The 22878-nt window shown below is 39.7% G+C and overlaps 1 protein-coding gene across 7 annotated transcripts in view; it reads left to right on the top strand.

The window, feature by feature from the left end:
* The window catches only part of SCUBE1 (signal peptide, CUB domain and EGF like domain containing 1), a 302108-nt gene that overhangs the window by 60020 nt on the left and 219210 nt on the right, over window positions 1-22878 (top strand). For all 7 annotated transcript variants that reach the window (XM_032762480.2, XM_032762488.1, XM_032762487.1 and 4 more), the window contains exon 4: window positions 13634-13768. In XM_032762480.2, coding sequence (XP_032618371.2) covers window positions 13634-13768 — 135 coding nt within the window. The remainder of the gene's footprint in view (window positions 1-13633; window positions 13769-22878) is intronic.

Here is a 22878-nt window from a genome sequence, read left to right as displayed (position 1 = left end):
TCAAGTCCTAAAATGGACAAGCACTAAAAGTAAAATATGATAATCAATACTCTTGTTAAGCAGGTCTCAGGCCAGAATCTTGGTTTCTATCACTTTCTGTAGGGCCCTGTTCTTGCAATTTGATGCACACAGTGGACTCGTGCACCCATGTAGAATCCCACTGACTTCAGTAGGACTATGTGCAGGTATAAAGGACTGGAGCATATTGTAAGATCAGGGCCTAAAACTCTTTGGGCCTAATCCAAACCCTACAGAAGTCAGTTGGGTTCTTTCCACTGATTAAATAGGCTTTGGATCAGACCCTTTCTATGCAAAGAAATGGCATTATCTCACTATGCATTACACAATGGAAACATATCCAATTACATGATATAACATTGCCCTAAAAGGGAGGTATTCTCTAACTTAATGATACCAAAACAAACATGTGGACAAAATTATAACAACACTTTTTGATATGGCATTTGGAAGACTACAGGTAATATCTAAAAAGAAATAATTGTATTTCTGGACTTGACAGGACCAAAATGATGGTTCAAAAAATTGGAAGGACTTTGGAAAAGAACACAAAGAAATGATTAAGGGGCTGCAGAGATCAGGGCCGGTGCTTCCATTTAGGCGACCTAGGTGGTCGCCTAGGGCGCCAGGATTTGGGGGGGTGGCATTTTGCCATCCTCGGCAGCAATTCAGTGGCGGGGGGGTCCTTCCGCGCTCCGGGTCTTTGGCGGCAATTCTGCCGCAGGTCCTTCGTTTGCTCCGGGACCCGCCGCTGAAGTGCCCCAAAGACCAGAAGCGTGGAAGGACCCCCCCGCCGCAGAATTGCTGCCAACGACTGGGGGCGCAGAAGGACCCCCTTCTAGGGCGCCAAAAACCCTGGCGCCACTCCTGGCAGAGATTGATATATATATGGAAAATCTGGAAAGAAACAGAATATACATAACTGTAAATAAACTAGTAACTGAAATCCCATGCTGTCACTCAAATGTAATTCATAAAGTCATATATGTAAAAAAGCTGAAAATGTGGGCTCTGGTTTCCTTGTGCTGTGTTGTAGCAAGCAACATTGCTGTTTGTACGATTCCCAAAGTTTTTGCACAGAGCTGCCCCTGACTGGAGGCATAACTACCTGTTTGTTACCCCATGTACCTGTTACTTTCACCTCCTCTGATCAACGGTCACATACCAACTGCCACAGAATCTTGGACACTAACATTCCATCTGGTTCTCCCAGGGCCACTGGTGACTGGACCGGGTGATATCCTAAACCAGGGATTCTCAAATTGGGGTTGTGAGATTATTACAGAGGAATTGTGAGCTGTCGGCCCCTGCGCAAGCCTGGGCTCTGGCGGTTAATAATGTGCGGGGATGACAATCTGAGCCTTTTCAGAGCTGGGTGGCTGGAGAACAGGGGCTGCTGGCTGGGTGCCCAGCTCTGAAGGCAGTGCCGCTTCCAGTAGCAGTGAGAAGTAAGTGGTATGGTATGGGGAGGTCGTCTGTTTTTGGGGGTGAGGGTCATCACAGCCTGAAATATTTTCAAAGGAGGTCCCAGCAAAAGAAATTTGAGAACCTCTGGCCTATCCTGGTTGTGTTGTTGTGGGGTGGTTGTCTTGATCTGTGTCTGTGGGAGTTGTGCTGGGAGATTTGTGTTGATTTGTGTGGGTGGCAGTTGGGTGCATGGGTAATCAAGTAATCTACCATCTATGCAGTCTCCCTCATACAACTCATGAAATTATTGCATGTAAATAAGCTGTAAAGTAAGGTTCGTGATTAGTTGAGTTGCCTTTGATATCACAATGGTCTTCTTGTGACATAGATACATGCCTTACTGAATCTGTACACTGCACAGGTGTAATTCTTAAGCTCAAAAGGGCTGAGATTGGATGGTAGCAAACCGTGAATCTCAGTGATGATTGAATCTGGTGAAATTCTGAGCAAAATGAGCTCTCAACCATAGTAGTAGTTGTTTCAATATCTTCACACTGATGCTACAGACATAATAGCCTTCAGAGTGATACACACACATTCCTGGAATCTTACTATATAGATGAGACTGAGGGAGCATATTATAATCCTTTGCAGATATGGGAGTAAGGGTGAGAACCAAGGAGATTTTCCTTAGCTATGACAAAATGAAACATTTTGACTGAATATCACTGAGGGGAAAGTCTTTATAATTATAATGATTAGACAGTGTAATAATCTCCTAAGCAAAGTATTTGAAGCTTTGCTTGGGTCATTTAAAACAGAATCGACAAAGCAGTGAAGAATGTTAAGTGGATATTTATTTATTAAGATTTCAGTTTTATAAATATGCCACACCAAAGGGTGCCTTTCCAAAACTCCAAGAAGTTGTGGTATACATTAAAAATATAATATAGGAGATACATGATCTAATAAGGCTTCTACATCTGTTTTTCTTCTTTTAAAGCAGGTTTAAAAATAAAATAACGAAATTATTTAAATGTGTGTGAATTTTTTAAAATGTCTGTGATACTGCAAAAAATGTGTTTAAATTGATTTTTGTAAAGTATTCCTAATGTGCTATCATCAGAAGCATTATTATTTACGAAAGAAAAAATGTACACTCTTTCAAGGTTGAAATGGTATAAATATGGACTGAAAATCTTTTCTATTATTTTCTTTGTGCAATATAAAAGTAGCTATAATACATTGTTAGATAAATACTAGAAAAAGAAAACTAATGACACTGTATATAGCATTTTGGCTCTATATTAAGAAAAAAGTCTTCTAATTCACTATGATAAAATCTACGTGCTGCTATATTTAGACTCAACTGGGAATTTCAACTCTCTCTTTTAATGCTCTTTAGAAGCATTGCAAAACTTCATTTGTTTAACTCTGTCTCTCATTTATGTTGAAGAGGTAAGTGAGAAACTGCTTCTAAGACTAGGCAGAGATGCAATTAAAAGTATTAATATGACAGGCAACATCGCGCTGTACATCCCTTTATTGATTTATAGAATAAGAAATGGCCCGGTGCTTTGAGACAGCTTAGGGAGTCGAATAATCTGAATTCTCTGTTCCAAGGGCTTGCTTTGTGACTGAGGGCACAAGTCATTTAGCACTTGATCCTGCAAGAGGCTAAGCACTCTGGTCCCAATCCATCAAAGCACTTAGGTCCCAATCCAGTATGTGTGTATGTGTGCAACCCCTTGCAAGGTCACGGCATTATCTTCTTTGACTCAATTTTCTCCTGTGTTAAATGAGTGTGATACTTACCTATGAGTGTCAAGTGTTAATTTATGTTTGCGAAAAGCTTTGAGATTCTCCGTTGGAAGATGTGATAAAGTACAAAGGTTTAAAATTACTGCAAAGACTCCCCTTGATTTCAGTGGAATATTTTGAGTGACTCTAGGCCCAGGCTCACAAGTTTATTTATGATTGCATGTTGAAAGCATGTAAAGCTTATTCCTGTGATGTTGAAATCACATGAACATTGGGGGGTTGGACCAAGTTTCAGTTTGTGAGTTTGAAATCAAAACTTCAAATGGAAAACTGAAGGGGTTCAAGTTTACATGAACCAAAAGTAAGAAGGTTCCAGTGAATGGCAACTGTAATTTCACACAGCTTTAGTTCTCAAGTTGGAGTTAACATGTTCATACCAAATCACTACTCTATGATATCTTCATGACGGTACTTCAAGGAGTGATGTGGCAGCAACTGGCTGTGGCCAATCAGACATAAGAACTTAGTATTTGCCAATACCAGATCAGGACAGTGATTCATCTAGTTGAGTATTCTGTCTCTGAGAACAACCAAAATCAGATGTTTCAGAGGAAGATATAAGAAATCCCATAATGGAATAACCTGCCCATAGAGTGTTTCTTCTTAACCACTGCCACTTAGAGGTTGGCTTATGCAGGAAACATGTGGTTTATATCCCCTGTAAATATTTCATCCTGTCTAATGTAATTGTGGATGTTTTCATGATCCACATAATCCATAATCCATTTATTTATTATTTATTATTTTATTTATTTGTTTAAAATCTACTAAACTGTAGGACTCAGTGGCATCTCATGGCAATGAGTTCTGCAGGTTAATTGTGTGTTTTGGTTTAAAAAATATATTTTATCGGTTTAAAATCTGTTACCTTCCAATCAATCACTTGTGGAAAATTCCTACAATAATAATAGAAAATGCTTACCTTTTAATTAGTTTTTTTTTTAAGTCCTACAAAATTAAATAAAGAATTATATTCCTGCTATAGAATTTCATCAAATGGGATTCAAGATACTGGTAGAAAAGATATCTCTGTTAAAATTCTACAAATGTTTTAGAGCAATTTCTATATACGCATATTAGTTTCATCTCTATTAAATCCATTAGCACTTTCCATGAGGGGATGATGCAGATGCTACTGTAATGTCTTTTAGCTGCTGAGTGGATGACAACACCCTCAATTATATCAACCATAGCAACACCAACTGCTCTTTGAAAGGGTTACAGGTAGCTAAACGTGTTCATTTAGTTTGTAATGCAACACAGACATAATTAGTATCTAAATGTTTTATACCTGTGGAGGCATTTTTTAATTAAATGTTTTCTAAGGTCTTAATAGCTGGAAAAGCCATATAGTTGGAGTTGTAACAAGATTTCTAGCAGCGTGTATCTGTGTAACAGAGGGCACAATTAAAGTGAATGACGTGTGTCATTTTACATTTAAAAAAAAAGTCTTAACACACAGGTAGTATCTTTTATCCTGAAAGGTCTTGATTTTGTTTTTAAGACACAACCTGTAGCCTGAATAATCTCTTATGCAGATTATTGATATGTAGGGGACTGGAAATTCTGGACTAGATCCTTCACTGGCATAAATTGGTATATTTCCATTGTACCTATGACAGTTTACACTGGGTGAGGATCTGGCCCCTGTGTATTTTAGAATCATGGACTTCGTAACTTTGCTTTGTTGGGATGCAGCATTGTTCCTGCACAGTGAGAAAATGGGTTCTTGGGCTACTACTTCCCCAGGTGTGGAGCTTGTGAACTTGGCAGGAACAAGATAGTTTATTGTGAAGGCAGCATTCCCCACTCATTCACTCTCACTTCCCAGCACAGATATTGTTTGGGGTTTTATGCTCCCTTTCCCTTGCAGAAATGAAGAGAAGCATATGACACATTAAAGTATAATCCTTAGAGTGCTCCTTATATAGCTAACAAAACCTGGTTGGAATGGTTTCCATGCTATCCCAAATGTCTTTCATCTAAAGCCACATTCTTCCAGTGCATCTGGGATTGACCAGTCATTAAGAATCTCTGCTTCTAAATTCAGCTGGTCTGTTATAAAATTATGGTAACCCAATATCAATTAACATCATCACTCTTCCTGCTTGGTATTACCAATGCTGCTGTTTCATCTGTGGGAATAGTCAATACCTTTTTCATACTTGCTTAAAAGCATATACTTGTCCTCTGGATCTCCAGTATATCATTCTGTTGAAACCTGAAATAAATAATTTGTTTAGTACTTATAGTGTATAAATCTGACACACAAGTAAATTAAGGAAGCAGTCAAACACATATTTCAGACCATATCTTAGATAGTCAGATTATTTGGAATAAAATCCCTTAACAGTTTGTAAATTGAAGAAATCCATAAACAGGTTCTTTCCACTATCCACAACTGGCAGCTGAGTCTTCCACCTCTGTCACCAAAAAATGTTTTTCCACATTCAGTACTCTTTCCACGTTATATTGGACATTGCTACTGGATTTTGCCAATATGATAACTAGAGCTGGTTGAAAATTGGAGTTCCATAATTTTCCCCGAGAGGAGAGGTATTTTGAATCTTGTTTTAATCCTGAATGGGATGAAAAGTGAAAATAAACATTTTTTTTTTTGTGGAAAAGTTCCAAAAAAATTCTGATTAAAAAGAACCTTTTTCAGAATTCACAGATAGAAATATTCAATTTTACTTTATTGAACTGAATAAAAATTTCATTTTAGATTAGTTTGCCATTAATCTGTGTTTGCCTGAGCTGCCATGGTGCCTCATGGGAATGGTAGTTCAGGTACCTCACCTCCACATTCTCTTCTATGGAACAGGCCCATAGAGGACACTTTGCACCTAAACTATGTCTTCCATGAGGTTTTGTGACAGTTCAAGGAAACACAGATTAATGTCTGACTGATCCAAAACAAAATGTTTCAATTCAGTTTCACCAAACTACAGTGACCATACGTCTCATTTTGGCTGGGACAACCCCTTTTTAAAGCCCTGTCCCTGCCGTCCTGACTTTTTTGGTACTATAACCCTGACAGCAGAACTGGGAGCTGAGCACTAATAACATTAGGTTTTTTGAAAACCCCACTGTGATGGAGCAGGAACATCTGGGCTCAGCTAGCCTTGTCCTCCATTCTCCCATACCTGCAGTCAATGCCAGGCCAGGAGAGAGAAGAAAAGGACAGAGCCTGGCTCAGTTAAGGGCTGGCTGGCAAAGAGGTGGCAGGTAGCTCTGCCTCTCTATGTGAGGGGAGCTCCTCTACAACCTTGACTGCCAGAAGAGCTGCAGGATGAGAAGCACTACATCCCTGACAGAGAGAGACTGTTGAGGAGACTGGGGATGATCCAGCAGTGAGTGAATTTTACTATTTGACTGTAAGGGCACTGTGGGTCTACACCCCTTCCAGTCTTACTTCCATTCCCGCCCAGAGGGACGTGAGACTGGGGCAGGGTGCCACAAAAGGTCCACAAGGGGCATTACTCCAAGAGAGCCACTACAGGCCTTTTGGACTATAAGGGTCACTCCCAAAACTGTAGGACCCTGTCAGTGTTGCTTCACACAGGGCCCTGGGCTGGGACCCAGCGGAGAGGGAGGGCCCAGGTCTCCTCCCCACACCTCTTTATGGGCTGAGGCCGAAATGCAAGTGGAGGCCAGAAGATTCCTGGCCTAAGGTCAGGAACCAGGAATCTCTGCCAGGTCAGCAAAGCAAGCTGAATATTAGGTGTGGTAACCACTAGACCATCCAGCCTTCCGAGCACACTCTCAATATCCACCGAAAAATGATAAAGTGGGAAGGGGACTGTTTTTAGTTATTTATTTTTTAAATATTTTAAATAAGAAGATTGAGCAAAGTATTGTTCTACCCACTTTATAGTTAGGGAATCTGTGTCAGAGAGATTTGTTGTCAAAGCCTTTAGATTTGTGTTTAACTTTGTTCAAAATGAAGTCTTATTGATGTCAAATATAGGCCTGATGTGACAGATAAGTGTAGAATATAGATGGACAGATTATAGTGATGTTGGCAGTAGAGAAATCATACATAGCCATATTGTTCATGATCCTGGCATGGGTGAGCTTTAGGGGAGGATGTAAGAAAGGTGTAAGCAGTCAGATGATCATATTGGTCCCTTCTGACCTATGAGTCTATGAGTCTATGAGAAGCTATGAGGAAGTATAGGAACTGCTTTCTGTGTATGTGCGAGGTAACAGTTGCCCCAAAGGACATAGCAAGGAGGCAAGACCATCGCAAAAGATGACCTGACATGAAGACTGGGCAGCTCACACAATCCCTCCTTAAGCTTTCCCTGAGTTGGTCTGATTCCATACCTAGCATATAACTACCTAACTGGTATAATTTAGTCTACAGATTACTGTTTGGCCAATATTTTCAAACCTTAGGGCCTAAAGTTAGGCTACTAAATCCATGCTTAGGCATCTGAATAGAAGCAGTCTCATTTTCAAAAGCACTATGCGCCCCAGATCCCATGGAAATCGATGGCAACTGCAGGCATAGGCTACCTTTATTTATATATATGTGGGCCTCTAATATAGATTTAGGAACCTAAATTTAAGGGTGCCCTGGTTTGAGACTATTGGCCTTTACTAAATAGTAGTAAAGGACGTTGTGTGTAGAAAGGAGCAATATTTGCAAAAATATTTTGCAAAAAAAGCAGGTTAACTTACTTTGAAAAGCTTTTGGGGAATTATGTTCCGTTCAATCAGTATTGTCAAGGGGTACGTGTGTGTGTGTGTGTGTGTGTGTGTGTGTGTGTGTGTGTGTGTGTAAAAAAGGAGAGATGATTAACAAGAATATAGAGGCTTCAAGTAAAACGTCATTTTAGTGAGCTCTAGTGTTTATTTTGGAAATGCTAAAAGCTGTGAAAAGTGTTTTGATATCTTAAAAGGGCAAATTGTTGTGCCTGATTGTTTATGAGAAAGAAAGAAACAAATGACATCAGCAGTCTTGACCTATGTGCTCTGTTGGCATAATAGCATTGAGGCAGTTTATTTCTGTTCAGTAAATGGGCAGACATCATACAAGCCAATATTAAGCTAACTATTTGAAGGGAATGAAATTATTCCCTGTTATGACAGAACACAGGCTTCAGCTACATTTGCAGAGAGTGGAAAGATATTTGATTTTTTTTTTAAGCAGTGTGTGGGATATAAATGTTTTTTTCCTTATTGTATTGTTTTCTTGGGGTTCCAGTTTAAGGACAAAATACCATAATGAATAGCCCAAATATTAGCACAGCAGGTTGGGAGCGATTCAGGAAAACTGGTTTGTTATCTTAGCCTGGGATGCTGAGCAGACAGTCTGGCTGCATTTATAGTCTCCAAAAACGATCATTTTTGTTGATTAGAATAGAGATGATGATTTATTACTAGAACTGGATAAATACCACTAAAAACTTCCCTCAAGTTATTGCTTTTCAAAGGCATCTGCTTCAGCCACACTTGTGCCTTACTGTGTTTTATTTTCTATGGAAATTTGAGAAATCCAAATGTATTTGTACAAACAGCCCCAGAAAGTGAAATTTAAGCTCCCACATTCAAGTGCTTCCATCAAAGACTGTGAGAGCAAATGAAAATCCAGTTACGTTACATCAGTGACTGTGGAGCAGACCAACAATTAAAGCTCAATAGATGACACTGTTTATAGGAGATGGGATACTGTTTGACACATCATGGGATCAAGCTCCCATTGAGCTAGAGGCTGTATACCTTCATAATAAAAAGATAGCACCAAAGAATGTAGAGTCTATACAGTTAATTGATACATTTGTGCAATTTATTCTCCATCTTAGAGATGTTTTCACTTTTAAGATAAAAGAAACCCTTGAAGGGGTAAAAACATTTTTCTTTTCTAAAGAATTTGTGTTATGTAGACAAACTTTTCAGCGAAATCTAATTGCCTCCATACACCAAAAGAAGAGGAAAAGCATTCAAAGAAACTGAAAAAAAGAATGAAAAACAGGTTCCCACATAGAGGCATTGCAAGTAAATTGATGTTGCGAATAATTATGTCTAATTAGAAGGATCCATGAAAGATGGAATCACCAGATTACTAATAAGTTGCCAAGTGATGCAAGTATCAGTGTTTCTTATTTCTCCCTTTTTCTGCAAAACTTGTTTGTCTTTTGCAGGGTATGGCAATTTTCATACTTTCTGTTTTTAAAGGGATATTTTAGTAAGCATTCACTACTGTAGCTTTTTTTTCCACCTTCTGAAGATGCATGTTATCTGTTGATCTGACCTATGCTTTGTGTAAAGTTTCTATCACTGTGGTGTCTAAATGCTGAGCTCATCAGTTTTCATTCTCCACTTTTCATGCAATGTTTCTTCTCCACTTTTGTCACATTACCTTTTTTAGTCCAGAGGCCAGATTTTTCAGGTGTCTAGCTTTATATAGATATATTTGAAAATTTTGGCCATGCTCTTAAAATCTCTGTGAGATCTACTCCCTCTCATCCTGAAGATATGCTTATTGCACATTCACAACCAGATATGTCCTTTTCTCATTCATTCATGCTCCTAATACCTACCTTTTCATTATCTAAAGGTGGTCCAATAAATGTGGCTAGTAATGATTTTATTTACAAACCTCTTGCTCTTTCACAGCCACATCAGCTGGTGTGATCCATCACTCTCCTACCTTGACATACTTGTCACCCGTTGTTTGAGCATTTCAGCAGGAGCTGCTAAGACATCTAACCTAATGCCATTTGCTCAACTCCCACAGCCACTTCCAGATTTAATCTTGGTGCCCCCAATGTCATCTTGAAATCAGATCTTCCAGGACGCCTACTGCACAACAACTTTGGTGCACTCTTGAGGAGTGAAGCAGGGAGGTGGAAAGAGGACAGCAATGCTATATATAAGTAGCCCCACTGCTAAATTAGAATTAGGTTAACTTCTAGGGATGGAAAACTTTGATTCAGATGAAATAACAGGCATGAATCTGAGTAATTTTTTAAATTTTAAGGAGTTCCATATGTACATATGTATTATCTGTTACATTTTGTGCACTTTTACCCTTCCCAGTTTATAGCAGGAATACAAGTATCAAAATACTACAAGGGTAGCTATACGCAGTATTTCCACCTCAGGAAGGCCTTTTCTCAGGAGATTTGCAGACCAACTTCCTGACTAAAAAGGTTCAGAATGTACTGACTTTAAGACTCAAACATCTCTACCCATTTCTCTTATAAGCCAAAAGGCACCCCTCTCCCCTGGAACTATGTTTTGCTAAACTATCTTGAAGTCCTGCATTGCTACTACCAGCAATCCATTTCTCTGCTGCACAGCGCTACAGTGACAAAAGCAGCATTCTGAGAGACAGCTTCCGAAAGATTTAAAAAAAAAGTTTGAGTAAAATTTCCAAAAGTTCTTCAGTGACTTAGGTGTCCCATTTTCAAAAGGTACTTAGGAGCTTAACTTTCACTGAAAGTCAATGGGACTTACTCACTTTTGAAAATGAGACTTTGATTTTTGTGTCACTTAAACACTTATGATGATGTTGCCATAAGGCAGAAACACAAAAAGAAGGCAGAGAAGAGATTCTCCAGGAAAAAGAATGAGGTGGGAGTGGATGTGCATCCCTTGACAATCAGTCTGCCTAGTTTGTTTCCATTTCTTTCACTGCAAGCTTGTGGTTTTGGTCTCAAAAGGGATTGACTTTAGAGGTGTCCTTTGGTTGTTGGCTTTTTTCCCGGAGTGTGTTGAAAAAGTATGGTTGATCAGAATTATTTTTCAAAGCAAGGCCCTTGGGGTCACTGGCTGAAACAGGTGTGCCATCTTCATGTGGTAACTACTCTGTATTAGCCATGGTTGCAATACAGGTGGGCTGCTTTGAAAGGTTTAGCAGATGCATTAATTGAAAAGCCAGAAGCATGTTTGCTGGTTTTACTAAAAAATATTCCAACATCTGTAATGACCAGACACACACATGCTCCTCCACCTCGTCCCACAATCCAAACCATGCACAAGGTCTAATCAAGTGGTTCTCAAACTTTTGTACTGGGTGACCCCTTTCACATAGCAACTAAATTATTTGATGAACATTATTAGACAGCTCCAACTGAGATGTGCTTGACACTGTAGATAATAGGAGATATGGTTATTGTCCTCTAAGGCCTAGTCATGCAATGATCTCTAATCAGGATGATCCCATAGTTGGGCTAAGGCCGAAATAGAGAGACAAACCAATGCTATACAGTGTACAAAGCAATCAGACTCTCAGAGTTTGCTGGAGCGGTTTCTACAGTATGGGAATAAGCATATTCTAGACCTGAGCTGCTCTCTTTCACTCAGATCTTCTCCTTTGTCTTTATTTTTTAATCATGTTGGTGCAAGTAACTGACAACATTTTGCTATTAGAAATTTCTCTTGTTGTTTTCAGAGTCTGAACTGTGTCAACGTTAACTCTAAAATACAAAGGGTAGTGGTTGGTGGTAAATGGGGCTGTCTCATTACAGAAGTGGTAAATCATCAGATTTTACTGTTGATAAACATGTTGATAAATTAGTGCATTGGTTTCAAATTATTCATCACAATGGAAAGGCAATTGTTCAAGTTGTTTTGTGAAAATACAGACAGCAACACTTGGAAAACGTCTCACTGTCTGCAAAATTATGTTTTTGTATATGTATCAAGTGAGTTTTTTCCCCCTCCAGTTAGCATTAAGCCAATCTTCTAATGAGACGAGTCTACAATCCAATGTATAATTTTGAAGAAATTTAGTCCGAACCCTGAAGACTGAATTAGGGCTATTTGTGTCAATATTAACATTACTATTGCTGCAGCCCACAAGGCCTATTCATTCACACATGCAGCCTCTTGCAAAGTCATGTGACTGCTCCTTCCCCTCCCAACTCCAATGGCTCAGATGGTCTCTCCTAATGTGCTCCTCAAATGGCTCTGATGTGTCTGCTAAAGGGGTTCAGTCTCCCAAATGGACAATAGGAAGTGATAACATGTTGAGAATGCTGAGGAGCAAGCGGTGTTTGTGGGGGGAATTTGAGGGAATAGTGCCTCACCGTTTCCTGGTAAAAGGGAGGGGGGGAAACTTGCTGCATGTTCTCATCCTGGTCCAGGATAAAGGAGGAGACATTTTTACTCTCTAGAGCTTGTTATCTTCATTACACTGCTCTTTGCCTGCATGTACCATCCTTAACAGTGCTGGAGCTTGAGCAGTAAACATCGCACTCATATAGGTTGATCCCCATGGTCTTAGGTCTTCAGGCTCAGAAGGGATGGCTGAACCAGCCCTGCATTGCAGCGTTAATTACCAGTCAGGTTTCTCTAGCAATTCAGATCTCCTGGATGTAGTGTACCTGCCTAAGCAACATGTCTGGTCATTTCATATACCATTGGCTCTCCTGAAGAAATAATTACTGCAGTAGCTATGCCAACCTTGCTGAGGCATTTATAGTTTTTGTCCCTTTCTGAAATGTTGGCACTTCCTGTGAAATAACTGGTTGGTTGTTTGCAATGCCTCACAAAAGGAACAAATTGTGAGTTTCTAGGGTGGCAGAGGCTCTATTGTCCAAAGAGTTAATTCAGAACAGGGATATTCTGCAATCTTTTATGAGCAAAAGATGTGAGTGCTTGCAAGGTTGAATACAGGTCAGATACACTGAGTATATCATTTAGTGTCAGTGTTCTCCTAATGGTAAAACATATGTCTCCGTTAAACAGAACAGTATAACAGTTTTAATGCCAAAGGGAGGTAATGGCGGGGAAGGGGGGTGGCAGAGGACGGGAGAGGGGACCCTCAAAACAGCCAGTAGCTAATGCTGCCTTTGTGAGTTTATATATTTGCCTATTAAAATGACAATACAGACATGGGACATTTAGATTTAAGAAGTCTTTCCTTCCTTAAACAACATTAAACAAACGGACAAAGTAGGGGGTTATGACTTCAGTAATTGAAGCATGCTGTTCTGTTCAAGACCAGAACTCTATAAAGACTCTTTTCACCCAATAATGCCCTTTGTGTTTGCCTGCTACCCTGATAGAAATTACTGTAGGCCCGAAGTATGTCCTTCCAAGTGGATAGGGAATGACAGAGCACAACACCACTTTTGGCAGATGGGTCACAGCTCTTCAGAACTTTAACATTCATTGTGCTTTGGAAATCAATTTGCAACTCGGAATGCATAGTGGCTTAAGCTGGATGCCTCCTCCTCCCCCCCCCCCCCTTTAATGTTAACTTTAAACCTGTGAAGTGGGGGGAAAGAATTAAATGGATTAATTTGGATTAACTGTAATAGTGCCAATGTAAATTGAATTTGATTGATTTACAGAGTGCCATTTGGTTGATGCTTGCTATTTTAAACATACAGTCTACGTGTAGATATTACATTCTCATTTTTTCCCCTAGATGTTGATGAGTGTCTGGATAACAATGGAGGATGCCAACATATTTGTGTGAACACAATGGGCAGCTATGAGTGTCAATGCAAGGAGGGTTTTTTCCTCAGTGATAACCAGCACACCTGTATTCACCGCTCCAATGGTAAGTGCTCAGTCTTGGAGACAGGTTCAGTGGAGTAACCATGTTGCTAAAATATTCAGAAACTATGTTCTTTATATTTCTCTCCTCAGATGTCTGAAAATCATTGTGCTGTAGAAGTTGGATAGTTTATTGTATCCATAGATTTCTGTGAGTTGTGTCTGTTTATGGGTCGGTGGGGTTTTTTTGGTAGGATCTTGACTGATTTATTATGCAGCCATCTAAACTGGCAGCATATTCATTAGTAAGGAAGGGACACAAGATTTTGATATGAAATAGTAATATCTGGAATGTAAAACTACTGATCATTAGAACAGAGAAGTCATTTAAAATGGCAACCCTCTACCCTAGGCATTATGGTACCAAAACTTACATTGAAACAAATGGCCAATTTATTTGGGAAATTATACACACTCTTCTTTTGCCAGAAGCCCACTGAATTTGCTTGAGTTTTTGATTGCTGATAGCCAGTATTTGTAAAATCAAGGATTTTCCATACAGCTGTGGTCATAATCTAGTGATGATTTTTGTTGGAGCAAGCCCCTCTCTTTTTCCTGTAAATTTCAGACACAGAAGACAAGCTTAGGTGCCAAAGGGAAAAAGAGAGCAACAGAACTATACATCTTTGGAATTAAGTGGATTCTTGATGTGATCATTCAGACTTCTGGTGACCCTAAGAGTAGTGGGCATATATTCTAGTAAACTCAGTTTAAAAAAGGTGATGGTGAGCCTCAAAGCAGCAAGATGAGTCTGGTCAACAAAATGACCACTCTAAATTTCCATTTGCCATACAAACAGTGTCTGAATTATTTTAAGTCACTGTAATTAACCAGAGGTTCCTACTGAGTGTAGGATGTGAATTTAGTCACTATATTAACAGAAAACCCAAACCTTATAATTTAACAGGAGGAGCTTTCTTAAAATTCTAAATATATTTCTCATGGTGTGCTTGTTAACTTAGAATTGCAGAGATAAATAATATTTTTTATTTTAAAAATATGTACAATCCAGAAAACTATTCAGTTTCTCTGTATTTTAAAATGATTGTCAAGTTTAAAGCAACCAAAGCACTTTGATTTTGAAGAGAACCTGCAATTAAGCTCCATCAGCCGATGTATTTTGAAAGTTGTTTTCTAGTAGGATTTTTAGTCATTCTGTTCAATATAAAATTGTTCAAATTTCTGTCCAGCATAAAGTAACCCTGACACAAAGATATCCAACAGAGCAAGGAATAGTAGCTGGAAGCTTAATGAAAACCATTTGCAGAGTGCTGCAATACAATCATTATTTCAATTTGCACATTATAAAAATTCCCAGCTGTAATAAAAGGGAATTTAGATATCCGAGATGGAAGCTAATGAAACAAATGAAAAATGAGATTCTGAAGGCAAAAGATTTTTATATGAAGTAGATTTATTGAGGGAAATGGTGAGTTTTTATGGTGAGGACGATTCTTAGTTTGCAGGAGGACTGGGGAAGCTGATTTAAAGGGTGACTGAGGTATGCTCTTAATAAAAAAATGTGGGGTGAGTGTGTTTCTGCTAGCTTGTTTATAAAGAATGTGTGAAATAAGATTTAATTAAACAAATACAGTCAAATTATTTTGGGTCTGAAATAAGAGGGCAGGAGGCAGTTACAAAATGTATTATGACACGAATGCTCTATGACTTTTCAAAAATAAAGTGTCAATTTTTTTTAAAAAGTAAACACTCTGTAGCACTGTGAACCCAAACACAAACACATTGGGCTAACACAGTAGAACCAGGAAATGAAACTGAGTGATCTGTTTTCATTGGCCAAGCTGGCTGAAGTGCAAACAGTAACCAGGCACAGTGAGAAGTATATCGGATTCTTTCCATTAAATATATAAGCTGTTAATCTTAGGAATATTATTTATTTTCAGTCTGTATCATGTGTGGGTGTCTATATAAAAACTTGGGGACAAAACGAAGAAATATTCTTTTATCAAAGTGTTTGACTAGAGACCTCTTTAGTGCTAGATTGTGTCTACACAATGGGTGCACAGGGATTTGTGGGAGAAGGGCACAAGGATCCTTCAACCCTTCCCACACCTGGCATAAGTATGTAGGCTCCAGTCACAACACAAGCACAATGGTCCAAGCACTTCAGCATGGATGTAGATTTTAAACACAATTACTCCCGTTGACTTCTATGTAAAAATGTTTAAATGGGTGCCTATCCATACATTTCAGGGACCTCTGATATCAATTAAAAGTGCATCCTGTGTGCCACACTTTAAGATAATCCACAACAAAGCTCATTCCCCACTCAAACAATTTCCTGCTCCTACGTTTCCTCCTACCATTTTCAAATGTCTGGTGAAAAAGAGAAGCTGTGCAATGTGCACTGAAGGGCATTGGATTTGAGCTATTTCAAATGTGGGAGAATATACCCCAAAGCTCTTGAGCCCTCACACAGATTTCCCAGCCTGCAGCCTTCTGTCATTTATATTAATGGGTGTTCAGCTTGAGAGTCGCTGCTGACCTGTGTGGCCAGTATGGCACATGTAGTTTAAAGTTATGTGCATGCTTAAGTGATTTGGCATTCAGAGCTATAGCAATCCACATGCAATTTGGAGGGGAGAGAAAAGGTTGCAGGAGGGAAGAGTTTGGAAGAAGCACCAGAAAGTCAGTCTGTGAGCACATGGTTGGAACGCTCACTATGGTTGCAGCACTTCTGTAAATAGTTCTCTTAATAAAGACCCAGTTTAGTTTTAGAACATGGAGTCTTCTCATGTTATTAGGCAATGTGTGGTACAGGAAACATGGTAGCAGCGGTCAGTCTAATGCAGTGTTGACAACTCCTAGGATTTCTTTGCACCTCGTGCAAGTTTGGCCAGGATGAGAGCCAGTCTCAGGGTGATGTGAAAAACTCCAGCTCTCTCTCAAATTTCAGCTCTGCCTAGGGAAATCTCCCTCTGATTGGCTGCTTTCCCATCAGTTCCACCTCCTGGGGAAGAGCAGCCAACCAAAGCTGCTACAGAAAACAGGCAGAATTCTCTCCCTTACTCCCCAGCAGCTGACACCATTCTCACAGGAGGAGGAGAAGGAAACAGAAAATGCCCAGAAGCTCAGGTTAGCGCCACTCCCTCCTCTCTCTTCCCCTCATGTGAGCAACAGCACTTCCTCTCTTCCTTGCTGCAACACTTGGCCTGGGAAGGGGAAGAGAGTGGTGAATAATCTCTGGAGCTGCCTCCCCTATATTAAAAGCGGGAGAAAACAACCCCTCTGCAGTGCCCTCCCTCCCCAGGCCTGGGAAAGGGGTCTGATGAGCCCCAGGAGCTGCAGGAGGAGCAGACATGGGGGGGAAGGTCTGAACTGATGTGAGGTGGAATTGACGGGGGACAGGCAGATGTGGGGGTGAGAGCTCCTGCAGCAGGGTTCAAAATCACTTTAATAAATTTGGGAAACACAAACCTGCATGGAGTTGGATGGTGAGTTCAAAACTCAAAAGACCAGCCAAACAACTCAATATAACACTTTAAAAAAATCTCATGATTTGGGGGGCAGTTTCATGACTTTTGGGGGTGTGATTCATGATCTTTGATCATTTGAGGTTGGCAATACTATTAGTAAGACTCACAGCAAGGAAGAGTGTGTGATTAACAAGAAAATAAAGCAGCAGCTAGAAACAGAGCAAACAAGCAGCATGGAGGGACTCAGACCACTGGGAATACTGGATTTCCAGACAAAAAGCCCTGCACAAGCATGGAAACAAGAACTGAGTCTGTATACAGAGCTGACTTTGGGGGATAAAGATGCGAAAATGAAGGTAAAGTTTTTTAAATTTCTCATTTTGGGGGAAAAGGACAAGGAGTGAGTCTGTTGCTAGACATAATGTCAGAAGCATTAGAACAGCTGATAAAGGTGTTTGATGAATACTATGATCCCAGACGGAACAAGACTGTATAGAGCATGAGACTGGGGGCGGTGTGTGTGTGGATTGTTTGTGTGGTATCCAAAACAAAGAAGCAGAATTGGGAATAGTTACAAAGCTGAGAACTCTGACATCCATATGCAACTTTGGAAACATTAAAGATTCCTTAATTAAAGATGGGCTTTTTTCTGAGACATGTGGTTTCAGCTTATAGGAGAGTCTGTGGGGAGAAACAGATGTAACCCTAGAGAAACGCCTCCAAATAGCAAGGGCACCCTTGATGAACAGAGAAAAGATCAAAACAGTGACTGTCACTAGTGCAGAACAAGTACACAGGCTCAAGCTAATGGAACCCAAGAAGCAGAACGGAGGCAGACTGAAAATGCAGATATCGTGGTCTAGTGCATAGTCTCTGAAAAGCAACATGAGAGGCAGAAAGAAAATACCTTGCCTATGGACAAAGGTGCAAGGAGTGTGGGAAATGAAACCACTTTGTCACAATGCTGCAGAAATATACCCCCAGAAATATAAAGCAGCAGGATGATTGAGATGGGTGTGATTGAGGGCAGTGTCTGCAGGGTGACTCTTGCGTATCCCAAAGTTCTCAGCATACATGCAATTTAGAAGTAGGCTGACATACTTTCAGGTGCCATATTTGCAACTATTCTGTTTGCTCAACGACCAATTCAATCCCAGAAGGACTGTCAAGCCAGCTGCAGTGTAACCCTGCAACACTGATAAGCAGCAATATTAGACTGGAGAAATGTGACCAAGTGCTGAGGGCAGTGGGTAAATGCTGGCTGCTGCAGTGGTGCGGGAATTAATAGTGTTGGGGGTGTTACAGCACCCCCGGGCTTGACGTAATAATAACAGACACCAAATACATGGTTGCCATCATCAGCACCCCCACTATAAAAAATGGTTCCAGCACCGATGGGCTGGTGTCTCCTCCAAACTTTTCCTTCTTGCAGACTATGCTCCTCACTCCAAGGTCCATGTAGGTTGCCAGAGAGGCCATGGAATGGATGGCAGCATTACACTCCCCAAAGTGATAAGGAAGGGTAAAGCTGTGCCATCTTGCCCATCTGTGCTAGTCATCAGGGAGTGGGGAGTGTGTACAGTGTTCCACTTAAGAATCTATGAATGCCTACTGCCACATACACTTCCCCCAACATTCAAAGAGATATATTGTGCCTGCCTTCATCTCAACATCTCTAGGAGCTGCTGCTGAAGCATTGTATCTTCACTCACCACTCCTATGGGCTGTGGTTAAAAGCCACAACAGGGGGGGTTAATATCTTCCATGTATCTTGGATGGCATGTCTCCATGACTTCCAGAAGTTTTCTTATTATTTCTTATGGGCAGGAAAGATCAACTTAAATTATCCTCAGAGCGGTATGAATTTTATTCTGGAGGGGTTAGAGTGATGTTCAAGTCAGGACAATCATTTTGCAATGTTTGTTTTGTTTTACTTTCTCCATTGCTGACCAGTGGATTAACCTCACGCATCTTTTGGGAAGAGGCTATGCCCAGTACAATGTGATTCATTTATTATGCCTAAAATGTACTTCATTTCCCTGCAGCTAAGCCAGGTTTCAACATTTTATTACGCAAAAGGAAAAGAAAAGGGACAAGAAGAGTGTCTTATGGTGAGGGACAAAACTTAACAGAACATAAAAGAAATTTTTGGTTATTTATATAAATATTGTGCATCTTAGTTGCATTGGTAAGCTGTGGTAACTAGTAAATTATATAAGAGAAAAAAATGGTGGCTTTAATAGAAACCAAAATTAGCTACCTGCTAGCCTAATGTATATTTAACACCTTAAATAGCATGCACTTCAGAAATCCTGGGAAGATTAGTCTTTTAGGCACCATCTACACTATATCGAACTAAATGATATTAACACAAACTAAATACCTTTTTAGTTCACACCAGCAGGATCTGCGTAGGGCAATTGGTATAGCATGTTAGCGTTCTCTACAAACCCATCTCGTTCATAATGCAGGGCCATGTATACAAGTCCTTAGACAGAGCTTAATTATGTGTCTGTGGGTATGTCCACACTGCAACTGCATGTGTGACTGCAGCATGTATAGACATACTTGAGCTAGCTTTGATATAGCTTGCTCATGTAATCGCAGTGAAGCCGCAGCAACATGGGCTATACGAGCTCACCTGGGACCTGGTTGTGTACTCAAGAGGCTACCACTATGCTGCTTCCTGTTTAGTTATGGCTTCACTGATATTGTTAGCTTTGATTTAGCTAGCTCAAAAAATAACTTGGATATGTTTACACTCGCTGCAGTCACATATCAGATTGCAATGTAGGCATACTTTAACTCTGCTTAAGACTTGGACTACCTAGGTCTCCTGTACATACAGGCTCTGCATCACTAGCCATGCAATTCAGCTTGAGTGATATGGGAAGCCTTAAATGTCACCGTCTATGAATGTGTCTCAAAACATATTGAATATCTAATCATAGGCATGCCACCTTAAAGTTTGTCTCTTCAATGTTCCAGAAGGAAACATCAGTTGTTTCTGTTCAGATACAGATTGGGCTTTCATCATTTTATGTATTTTTCTTTAAATTAGCCAACAAATTCCACATGTAAAAAGAGATGTCATATAAAAACTTAACCCTTGATTCTCTGTCCAAGACACATTTATGCTGATGGTGTTAATCAGCTAATTATTCATTACCAACACCCTATCTATCCTGGCAGTGTCAAGCAAACTAAAAAGGCAGGAATAATTAGAGGAGGTGGATTTAAAGGATGGGGAGGAAGCAGATGGAGAGGAACTGGGCTATAAAACACAGAAGATTATGGAGGGTTGTTCAAATTGTGTAAAAGGCTTTTAAATGGAGGTTGCCATGGTTTTTCAGACCATTTGGAAGCCATTTGATGAGGAGTTGCTTGTCCTCTTATCCCATAGGAATATGGTGTTCAGTTGAATCCTTTTATTTTGCAGCGCTAGCCTAGGAATCATCTGATGGAAAGTGAGGTGATGTCAGTTGTGCTATGACAGGCATGATCTTAAAAGTTCACTTACTTCTTCAAACTGCTGGCTCCATTATTGTTGGAGGAGAAGAAAATTATACTTCAGCTTTTCTTCTCCTCCACCCCAGCGTCAGATTTATTTATATTCTTACCCTGTTTTCATAGCTCCAACAGGATTCTGCAGTGGCAGGATAGAGGAAAGCCTGGGCCCTAGGGAAAAAGTGCCACTCAGTGGTTAGAGCAGGTGGAGACTGCAAGTTGGACTTGTGTGTTCTGTTCCCAGCTCTGTTGATGGAACTGTGTGTGACCTTGGGCAAGTTCTTAACCTCTCTTTAGCATAGGTTAACTATGTGCAAACTATTATACTGCATAAGGTCTTTGTGAGATATCATCAGTTTGAGAGCCATCTGTGAATAGCTACATAGAAACACAAAAAATGTATTAGTATTTCATATTCATTTGTAAGGATAACTGAATAATAAGTGTGTTGCCATGTCTCCATAACTTTGAAACATGAGAGATTCTCATCTCAATTCTAAAAGTTCTTTAGACATGTGCAATCTGTTAAATTATTTGGACGTACCAGACCACACCCATTCTAAGAGCAGATGCCCTGTGCCATGGAACAGTGTCTGTAACAATAGACTGTCCCACTGTAATTTTAACAATCATTGTATTTTAGGATTTCAATTTTAACAGAGAAAAGTATGTGAGACATCATTTAATGAAATCAATACCTGTACACTAATATGTCTGGATAACATATATTTTGTCTATTAAAACATCAGTGTCACAGATAATATTTGATTATGATTTAGAAAAAGATTCCTAAGAAGAAATAATAATAATAACCTCTCTCTTTATTTGCACTGTAGCTCTTGAGTAAATAATGTAACATGACTGCTTATCTGTAATTGCATTGATGAGGGAGGATACAGGGACAAAGAATAATGTTAATAACATTTTAAATCTCATTGTGCTTTGGTAGAAATGTGCATACCCTGCCAGAGTCGCTACTGTTTGGATTGTAAGGTTTCTCATCTTCTGTATGGGCATTATGTGAGAGTATCCCCCACTTGACTTCTCAGTGCAGTGCTCTAGTCCAACAAATAAATTACTCATCAAGCACCTTATTCATAAAGAGTAGTCTATAGACATAACATTTTTTAATCCTTTATGTTTCTATAAATAGTGAGAGGGTAGAACACTCAACAGTCTCTGCACTAACATGTACCACTGTAATAGGTTGATTTTTAAATAGGAAAGCAAACACGGTCCAGTTGTAGGGGATTGATTTTAACCCTTTAAGTACCTCAGTAAAATTAAAAAAACAACAGCCAGAAAACAGTGTTGCCATTTGGAACTTATTAAGCTGCACTTTATTTTATAATTTTGCACATTTCTCTTCCCTGAATTGTTGTCCCTGGCTTGTCTAGTGTTGGTTTGTCTGTCTCCAGTTGTGAACTCTGAGGCAAGGAACATGTGAAAGAAATGTAGTGCCTTTCACCATATTGCCAACCCTACTTATTTAAAAAAAAATTGAGATAAGCCTAAAAGAAAATCACAAAATTTGCTTTAAAATCATTGAGCTTCTTTATAATTATTCTTCTGGATTTTGAGCCTTTTAGTTTACACTCAATTGATGTTTTCAAGCTTTTCTTCACAACCATGATGGCTAGAAACTTAGTCTGTTTTTATCAAAGCCCAAAGTGACTTGCCCAAAGCATCAGAGGGAGTTGGTGGCAGAGCCAGGGTTGAGCACTCTGGTACCTCTCTCATTCCATCTGTCATGAAAAATGCTATGAGCTGTCTCAGGCTGTACTTTCGTTTGACATTTCACATCTTCTGAAAAACCAGAGAGTGCCCCCTAACACTTTGCCAGAGCTTTAGTTTAGTACTGACTCAGGAAAAAAAGAGTACCAGTATTGAATTACCAAGACCATATCTTTGTTTTGTTTCTCGCTATGGTTTATGTCCTAAGATACTGAAGAGTTAGCTAAACTCAATGGCTGTGAGTTCACTGCAACTGAAAAACCAAATGTTCCAGAATTCAGAGACAGCTATAGGCCTAGATACACCAGAATCTGTGGCTGAATTCTAGGGCACTCTACAGAAGCTGACCTGCAAAGCATTCCAGAATTTTAGGGGCCTTCTGAGAATTATAAAAACTTTTTTTCAATGAGGTTAAAGGGGATGTTAAGTACAATCA

This window comes from Chelonoidis abingdonii, chromosome 1 (genome assembly GCF_003597395.2).
Source record: "Chelonoidis abingdonii isolate Lonesome George chromosome 1, CheloAbing_2.0, whole genome shotgun sequence".
Taxonomy (NCBI): Eukaryota; Metazoa; Chordata; order Testudines; family Testudinidae; genus Chelonoidis; species Chelonoidis abingdonii.
The sequence above is the reverse complement of the archived record's forward strand: the minus strand, read 5'-3'. Positions and strand labels throughout refer to the sequence as shown.